Source organism: Arachis stenosperma, chromosome 8 (assembly GCF_014773155.1).
Source record: "Arachis stenosperma cultivar V10309 chromosome 8, arast.V10309.gnm1.PFL2, whole genome shotgun sequence".
NCBI lineage: Eukaryota > Viridiplantae > Streptophyta > Magnoliopsida > Fabales > Fabaceae > Arachis > Arachis stenosperma.
Genome location: NC_080384.1, coordinates 28043436 through 28052366, shown reverse-complemented (window position 1 = coordinate 28052366; position 8931 = coordinate 28043436). Strand labels below are relative to the sequence as shown.

Here is an 8931-nt window from a genome sequence, read left to right as displayed (position 1 = left end):
TAATAAAAAATTATTCATTTAATTTTTTTTTCTAATTAAATACTTTAAAAATTGGTATCAATTTAATGACCTAGATATCGGCACATGCCTACATGTGTGTTTTGGCTTTGACTAGTGTTTGGAAAACAAAATGATAATCCTCACTAATCAATCTTTTAAAAATTTAATTCTAAATCAGTTCAAACTAGGCCAATCTGTTTGCAAATTGCCTGAGCTTAAGTCAATTTGCTCCATACGAATATGTCTACAGTGGTACTGGAAATCTAAAAGTGGATAAACATTTTCTTATGTATATAGATAGTGGATATAAACTAACGCTAAAAAAGAAAGTATATATAACTTGTGAAATGCGTGTTACAGAAACACAGAAGTGATGAAGTACAAAATGGTAGGTTGTACATGATAACGAGTGAGCAATTCACCATTGATGAAAATGAGAGATGCAATTATTAGAGGTGGTGAGGGCGGAGATGAAGAGGTGGGCCATGAAAGGCACGAAGACGACGCATCGTACGGTCATGATTATTGTAGATGTGGTTCTCTTGTATTTCCTCCATGCACTTGCTAACAAAGTGAGATATTGCAATCCACATAACAACAAGTAACAACATCATCATCGCATACCACTTACCATCTCTCTCACTCTGAGGAGAATCGTTGATTTATATAAGTACAACCATCTTCACAATTAACGTGGGCGCCCTCTGGTCTCGTATTGTGCTGAAAAATCAGGGCTTGTCTTATTTCAGTTTCCCTTGCCCATGGTTTTCTCACCAAAACCCAATCTCTTTAATCATCATTTCTTCCATTTATCTTTTTTGGTTATATAAAATATTCAGAATTTCTCTAATTTAATATTTATTAATTATTAAAAAAAATATGTAAACAATTTATGTTACATAAACACCAAAAAAAAACTCTTTAATATATTTCTATTTAATTGTTAAATTTTTTGGACAAATAATTTAACAAAAAATACAAACTTATCGAAGATGAATCGAAATCAAAATGTACAAAAATAAAAAACATATTTATGTAAATATATTTGAGAGCTTTTTTTTTTGGTCAACCTTCAATTTTAAATACACAATACACTCACACACTCCTCACATATTTATCATATTTTTTTTCTCAAATGCATCCTCTAAAATTTGAACTCTAAACCTTAGTAGTGGAAGAGGGTGAAATGCCACCTGAGCTAAGGCTTTTCGGCAAGAGCTCTTCTCTATACACTCATATACATCAACTAACCATAATTTGTTCCTTTCTCTACATCGTTTAAGGGGAAAAAAAAATCCGAATTTCCAAGTCATATTTGCTACTAAGAAGTAAGAATCCTCCAAAATTACTTGCTGGTTTCAATCTGAATTTCATGTTGGGGCAGTGGTAGATCTGAAGCAACATGTACGGAATTGGGCTCTTTGAGATTCTGGTGCTGGTAATGGGCCACATGGGCTATTTCAATTTCGTGGTGACTAGATGAGTTGGAAAAGGAAGACGAAGAAGAAAAACAAGAGTGGGCCCTGGCCCCGTTGGAGGACGAAAGAGAATCAGCGTCGTAAGAGTGGTTTGGAGATGGAGTTGTGGTTTGAGAGAAGGAGGATCCAGCACGGTTCTTCTTTTTTATGTTTCTCTTGGCGCTTTGGTGCCAATTCCTTAAAGCAGTTGCTACTCTTTCGTTGAATATGGTGGGCTTCATATTTGAGCCCATCTGTGTCACCAGAGCATAGAGTGGAAGAGTCACGTAGCTGCAAAGTATTTGAACCAATATCCTGCCCAATTCATTATATTATATATCCATCCATCTTAATTACTATATAACCATCAATATCATTGATAATTTGTTACTCACTCACCCCATTGAGATTTTGATAACCACATCCTCCGTTTTCGATTGGAAACATGATTTCATTCCAAATTGAAGCTGAACATTAAATAATATTCAACCAATATTATATCATTACGTGCATCCAAAAAATCAACTATTAAACTAATCCAAAAAATATAAATTTCTGAGGCCTTACCGCAGTCCAAGAAAAGAAAGCAAGCTGGAAAGCGTTCTGTTTGGATAAATAAATTAACTAAAAATAATCAAAATTTATCTTATTTAATATATATTAATTTTAATAATAAGTAATAAATATTAAATAAAATAATTTTTTTTCTAGTATTATCGAAAATATTTATAGGTACCTGAAAGAGTACAAAATTAATGAGGTAGAGCATAAGTTGAGGCTTCTTAAACCAGAAGAGGTCATCACCAGGCTGCACCACCGGTGTGCCTTTTACTATCTCTCCTCTTTCTCCAATTCTAAGACCCATCTTTGTTATTATCACTTGCAACTTGCTTCCAACTATTACAATTATCTGCATTTTATTTCGTTTCATTAATTTCCTCCCTCACATTATTACATGTATGTTTAAATAAATAATAATCACAACATATGTGCTTACAATCAAAGGAACAAAAGGCATCCACAGATAAGAGTACCACCCTGTAATAAGGTTCATGCACAAATGTAGAGTTATATATATATAATATGTGTACCGTGGGTAGTTATAATAAGATGTAGTATTATAATTGTATTGGCTTACCATGCGTGTGAAACAGGAGAAACAACACTGTGATGAACCAGATTGGAGGACTGAACCAACAAATAATTGGAAATAAAATAAAAGCACTTAATTAATGTATTGGTAGCTAAAAATGGTTAAAATACATATATATAGTAATCATCACATGAACCTGATTTCTACAACAACTTTGAAGTCCTCTTCCAATGTTCTTTCAATGTATTGCATAAAATCAAACTTCTGGTGACTTTGAGGTGCCAAGTGTGCCTACATCAAGTCATTAGTTAATTATAATTAAAAAAATGAAGAACGGTAAATCATAAATATATATACCATGACAAACCCATGTCTCAAGGTCAAGTAATCCACTTTAGGTACTGAGCATACAAACTGCCTGAAGAAACAAACCTGCATGTGTATGCATAGAAATAGTAATAAATGTAACAACATATACATAGATACAGAAAGTAAGAACAACATGAGAGAAATGATGAGTTTGACTTACAATCCAAACGAGAATAGGATTTGTGGTCCACACACTCAAATGTCTCTTCCCAAAGGAAGTCTGCCTCGTAAGTCTGAACTTTTCAGGATCTGTTGTATGTAGTATTCATGAAAAACACAGTAGAATATAATGCAATGTGATGAGTTAGTTTCCTAATAAGCACTAATAACTAACCATGTGAAAATTGATACTCAGGTGTCTTTGTTTCCTCTTCCCATTGTTTCCACCTTCTCATCTATTCATCAAATGTAAACAATAAGGTCAGCACAGAAAGATTTAAGATTTATAATTTAGAGTTATGGGTAATTAATTACCTTTGCAGTGCCTAAAACGAGAGTAAATATGCAGTAAAGAACATGAAAAAGAGCGAGCACGAAGATAAATATGTGCAGTTGATGAATGCTTTGAGCTGATACAAGCGCCACTTTACCCTGCATACATCTATACTTAGTCAATAAATTTGATGTATAATATAGAAACATGAATTGATATATAATAATTGCACCTGATGAGCTGCACATTGATGAGTAGATGATCCAGGTGCTAGTAAAAATACATGATGGTCCTCTGACTCTTGTTGATGATTGCAGGGGTGCCACGTGGCAGCAAGCTTTTCCGGTACACATATCCTCGATATTGGACCTTGTAACACCGTTAGCAGCAGCGATATGAACCCCATTAACATAAGCTCTGCATGTATGCATGCATGCATCATCATTATTAGTATTATTAGTGATGATGATGAACTAATTATTAATTAATACATACCAGACTTGATCTTTGCAAGTGACTCGTAGAGAGCTTTCTTGCGCTTCTTCCTCAAGCACTGCATGTATGGCAAATAAAATAAAATGCATGAAGGAATGAAGTAAAAGTAAAGCATGGTGCATGCATCATTGTTTATGGATACATACTTTTGCTATGAGGTGGAAGATGTGGTCCATGAAAATAGAAATTAAGAGCAAGACAAAGCAAACAAGAGCCACAGCCCAAGTAGGCGTTTCCTCTAAGCTTCTTCCACCACCCATAATACTATACGTTCATTCTTCAGAGATCGGAGGAGGACTACCTTTTATTTATTATATTTTCTGAGCTACGTTAGGACAAACAACGGTATTTTATTTTATTTTATTCAACTATATACATAAGGAATGTTGAAAATCAGCATCCAACACATCCAGGAGAATTTATTTATTTATTTATTTATTATAGTATCTCTTGGTCTCAGCAAGTCAACAGATCAATGATTAATTTATTGCGAATCAGAACTCTAATGATTCAATTGTTGTATGTACAAAATGGATTTAGACTCCTAATAATATTTTCATGAATTAATCACTAAATCAACCAAATTTGATTAGAGAAATTTATAATTATTAAACATAGTACAACTAAGGAATTGGCCAAAAACTTGACTTGGACTGTCTTGCTGAAATCTTGGCGGAATGGCAACTAATTGAGCAAATTAAAATAAGAGTCCTTGCATTGCGATCTTATGTTTTTTAATAAGAGTTCTTTCAAATTGATTTACATAACCTTACAAAATATCGAATTTGAGAGATGTTAAATTACGAGTGAAAATGACATGAACTTTTTTGGTCTGAAACAAATGTGGGTTTTATAGGGCTTAAATAAATGTATGTTATTGGGTTTGTGCAAATGTACCCATTGACTTAAAACAATAAAAATATGAAAAGCGACATTGTTGGGGCATTCCGACTTTCCGAGAATTGACATAATATTTGCCATGTCAATATAATAATTAATAACAGAAACTCAAGTTATATAAAGAATCACATAATGTTAGTAATGTATCAAACTTTTGTTCAAACGGAATAATTCTAATTATAAACCATTCAAACATGCCAACTAAAAAGAACACAAATGAAATGATTAAGTACAAGGTTAAGAATAAAATTTAAGGATTCAAATTGGCTCAATTGGTTGATCTTATCTTATTTGTTTCCTGTTTTTCTTGGTCAACTTGATGTATCGGTCCATGGGCACCTACTACAGTCGAAAGACTAGGACCCAATATAATGGACAATGATTAATACTAACTTGCAAATTGCCATAAGAGTATTAGACCCATATGTCCTACTCCTGATTAATGTGTATTAACAATTGGAAGCTGATGTTCCAACAACTTATTTTATTACTATTGCATTGCATGGTGAAATCATTTTCAACATTACTAATCACTAATTGTTCCACCTTTCGTTGTCTCTCACCAGCAATAGTCCAATGAAAAATTGTATGTCATCCCTACATTATCTACAACTACAAGCCACAATTGTGGTTAATTGAATTGCTAGTCAAATTTCACCCTACAAGAAATTAATGTTAAGAAATTATTTAATTTTTTAATTTGTTTGTGAGTAATACATATATTAATTTTAATAATAAATTATACTATTTTAAATTAAATGATTTATATAACGGTGATTTATTGTTATAAATATTAAATTGAATAAGTCATAATATTTTTTTATTTACAATTATTCTCCACATACAAAGTCATTTTACAATACAAATACATATAAGTCATTTATATTCACGTACGCACGTTCTTCTTCGTACCGCTGCTGTACGTTCTTCTTCTTTTTGTTCTTCTTCGTACCGCTGCTGCACGTTCTTCTTTTTCGTTTTTTTTTCTTTCGTTATCGTCTCCTCCTCTTCCTCCTTCTCCTCCTCCATCATTTTCATCATCATTGTTATAGTCGTCATCTTCTTCTTCTTATACGTATCGTTGTTATCATTATCGTAGAATTTTTGCCATATTGATGACGTTGCCTAATTCAAAATTAAAAAATATTTTTGTTCATTTGTAGCAAAATTTTGATGTAGAAGTTATGAATCTGAATTGTTATTGTGATGAATATGTTCCATTTTCGTTTTGATGTATTTTAGAAAACTTTTGGTGTATTTTAGAAATCTTGTGGTGTGTTCTGCATAATTCAAAACTCTTTCTCTTTCTCCTTCTCATCTTTTGCTACTGTTTCTTCTTCTTTTTCATCATCATCATCATTTTTTTCTTATTTATCTTTTTCTTCTTGTTTTACCTTCTCAAGTTTCTTCTTGTTTTACTCTCTTAACAAGAATAAAAACAAAAAAAAATAAACAAATAAGAAGAAGAAACAAATAATGCTGCAAAATTACTTGGAAGAGGATGAACATACATTCATTCAACTAAAAGAAAGAAAGAAATAAGAAAAAAAGAAGAAGAAAAAAATGCATTAAAAAATATTTTTCTGCATTTATAGCAAATTTTGATGTAAGAGTTCTGAATCTGAATTGTTATTGTGATGAATTTGTTCTATTATCATTTCGGTGTATTTTGAAAAACTTTCAGTGTATTTTAAAATTTTTGCGGTGTATTTTTGAAATATTTCAGTGTATTATTCTGATAAGTTCTACATAATTTAAAACCTTTTCTCTTCCTCCCCTCACCTTCCGCTGCTGCATCTTCTTTTTCATTATCAGCATTCTCTTCTTTTTTTTATTCATCTTTTTCTTTTTGTTTTACCTTTTTAAGTTTCTTCTTGTTTTACTCTCTTAACAAGAATAAAAACAAAAAAAATAAACAAAGAAGAAGAAGAAACAACACATAATACTGTAAAATTATTTGAAAGAGAATGAACCTACAGTTATTCAACTAAAAGAAAAAAAAAGAAACAAGAAAAAAAGAAGAAAAAATGCAATAAAAAAATATTGTTGTGCATTTAGCAAAATTTTGATGTATGAGTTCTGAATTTGAGTTGTTATTATGATGAATCTGTTCCATTCTTGTTTCGATGTATTTTGAAAAACATTCGGTGTATTTTTATTCTGATAATTAAGTTTTGCATAATTCAAAACTCTTATTCTTCCTCCTCCTCATCTTCTGGTGCTGTTTCTTCTTTTTCATCATCATCCTCATTATCTTTTTCTTTTTTTCTTATTCATATTTTTCTTTTTTATTTTACTTTCTTAAGTTTCTTATTGTTTTACTCTTTTAATAAGAATAAAAATAAAAAAAATTCAAAGAAAGAAGAAGAGTAAACACATAATGCTGTAAAATTATTTGAAAGAGGATGAACCTACATTCATTCAATTAAAAAAAATAAAGAAATAAGAAAAAAAGAAGAAGAAAAATACATTAAAGAAAATATTTTTGTACATTTGTAGTAAAAATTCGATATAGAAGTTCTGAATCTAAATTATTATCGTGATGAATTTGTTTCATTCTCGTTTCGATGTATTTTGAAAATTTTGCAGTGTATTTTGAAAATATTTCAGTGTATTTTTATTCTGATAAGTCTACATAATTCAAAACTCTTTCTCTTCCTTTTTCTCATCTTCTGCAACTTTTTTTTTCTTCATCTTTTTATTTCATATTTTTATAATTTTTTTGGGAGAAAAAATCAAAGAAAAAAACATAATGTTGCAAATCAATAGAAAAAGGAGGAAAAAAAAATGCATCAACAATAGTAATAAGAAGAACGACGATGAAGATAAAACACGCGAAGAAAAAGGAGGAAAAATGCAAAGAAGAAGGAGAAGAAGAAGAAAGAGGAGGAGGAGGAGGAGGAACGCGGTATACAAATAACGTTGGAGGAGAAACAATATAATTTTGCACACGCATTGTGTAAGTGAATTTTGCTGGATTAGAGTTAACTTGTATGTCAAAAATACTTGTATGTGTAGCGGAACTCTTTTATTTAGACTTTAGAATTTAATGGATCTCATGCTCGAATAGTCGAATATAAATAGTGACTTCAAGGTTTCGATCCCCAATATATCAAAAGTCGCTTCATCAACACTTTTTCATCAAAGAAGTTGCAATTCAACTGTCCTGTTAAGAATACAGAAAATTTTGGTTGAGGAAGATTAAGACAACTCTTCTATTGATTTCTAATTTTTTATTTTTATGAGTAAAAATATACTTTTACACTATGATATATATTTATGTTGATTCAATATGAATAATTTGAATTAATAAAATAATTTATTTCAACAATTACTGTTTTTCTTCTCTCATTAATCATATATTGTTTGAACTTTGGAGAAAATCTTTTATGGGCTTTTCAAAATGCACTTATAATAACAGCCTTATATTATTCTAGGATCCACAGTGGGCCGGAGTGCTTAATGCATATATGAATATGATACATTATATAAAGCAAAATAATTAATTTTCATATTGATCAAATAAATGATCATTTTAAAGAACTTATGTGATTGGTGACTATATAAAATATTTAATATTATTTATATATTAAAATTAAACTCTTATTTATAACTTTACAATGTGAGTACTTGCGTTTAATTTCTTAACACCCAAGTTTTCAAGAACAATTCAGATAAACTGAAAATCGAATGCAAGTAACATTAGTGTATTAACACACGAAAATAATTATAATTTTATGAATGGCTTTATAGTTACGGGTCTTGGGTTTTGTTCTGTTCGTAAGGTATGAGGAATCCTTTCACTAACTATTCAGCTTTGATGGACAGCAATACGTTGTCCTAGAAGAAGGATTAAAAACCTCTCAACAATGCAAAACACAGCGACAGAAGTACCTACAAAAAATATTTCGACGTTCAAGTTAAAATAGAATGTTAAGAAAGTAATGTAAAAAAAAAAATAAAGTGTGATGTGTGACCTGACTTTCTCCGAACTAGTTAACTCGTTTATATAGATGAGTGAAGTGTTAGTTTTTTTTTGTTTATTTCGATCTTTTAGTAATATTGTGGGTGCCGTTAGTATTGGTAACGGACTGTAGATGATGTTTGATTAATTTAAAACTAACTGAGTTGCGTGATTGAGCTCTTCTGCACGATGATCTCCGAATCATTTGGTCAGTTTTGAT

General features: G+C 30.7%; 1 protein-coding gene across 2 annotated transcripts; it reads right to left on the bottom strand.

Moving 5' to 3' along the window:
• Nucleotides 1–1240: 1240 nt before the first annotated feature.
• On the bottom strand, nt 1241–4098 carry LOC130946574 (MLO-like protein 6). 2 transcript variants are annotated; one of them, XM_057875363.1, is made up of 14 exons: nt 3994–4098; nt 3848–3905; nt 3585–3769; nt 3394–3510; nt 3254–3314; nt 3080–3168; nt 2908–2982; nt 2747–2841; nt 2596–2645; nt 2455–2495; nt 2194–2367; nt 2025–2060; nt 1857–1924; nt 1241–1772 (listed from the first exon to the last, which is right to left on the bottom strand). In XM_057875363.1, the coding sequence occupies exons 1-14, from the start codon at nt 4021–4023 to the stop codon at nt 1346–1348; spliced, it is 1506 nt and encodes a 501-aa protein (XP_057731346.1). In that variant the 5' UTR covers nt 4024–4098; the 3' UTR covers nt 1241–1345. The 2 variants fall into 2 exon arrangements, with proteins under 2 accessions (XP_057731346.1, XP_057731347.1); XM_057875364.1 differs by having other exon boundaries at nt 3394–3544; nt 3601–3769; nt 3994–4093.
• Between the last annotated feature and the right edge of the window lie 4833 nt (nt 4099–8931).

Bases quoted from the DNA above. Each gene is read 5' to 3' on its own strand.
- LOC130946574 (XM_057875364.1), bottom strand. From the start codon at position 4,023: ATGGACCACATCTTCCACCTCATAGCAAAA. The intron at 3,545-3,600 runs ATGTGCAGCTCA...TCTATATTATAC, and splicing joins CCTGGATCATCTACTCATCA to ATCAAATTTATTGACTAAGT. The intron at 2,983-3,079 runs GTAAGTCAAACT...ATACACATGCAG, and splicing joins ATCCTATTCTCGTTTGGATT to GTTTGTTTCTTCAGGCAGTT.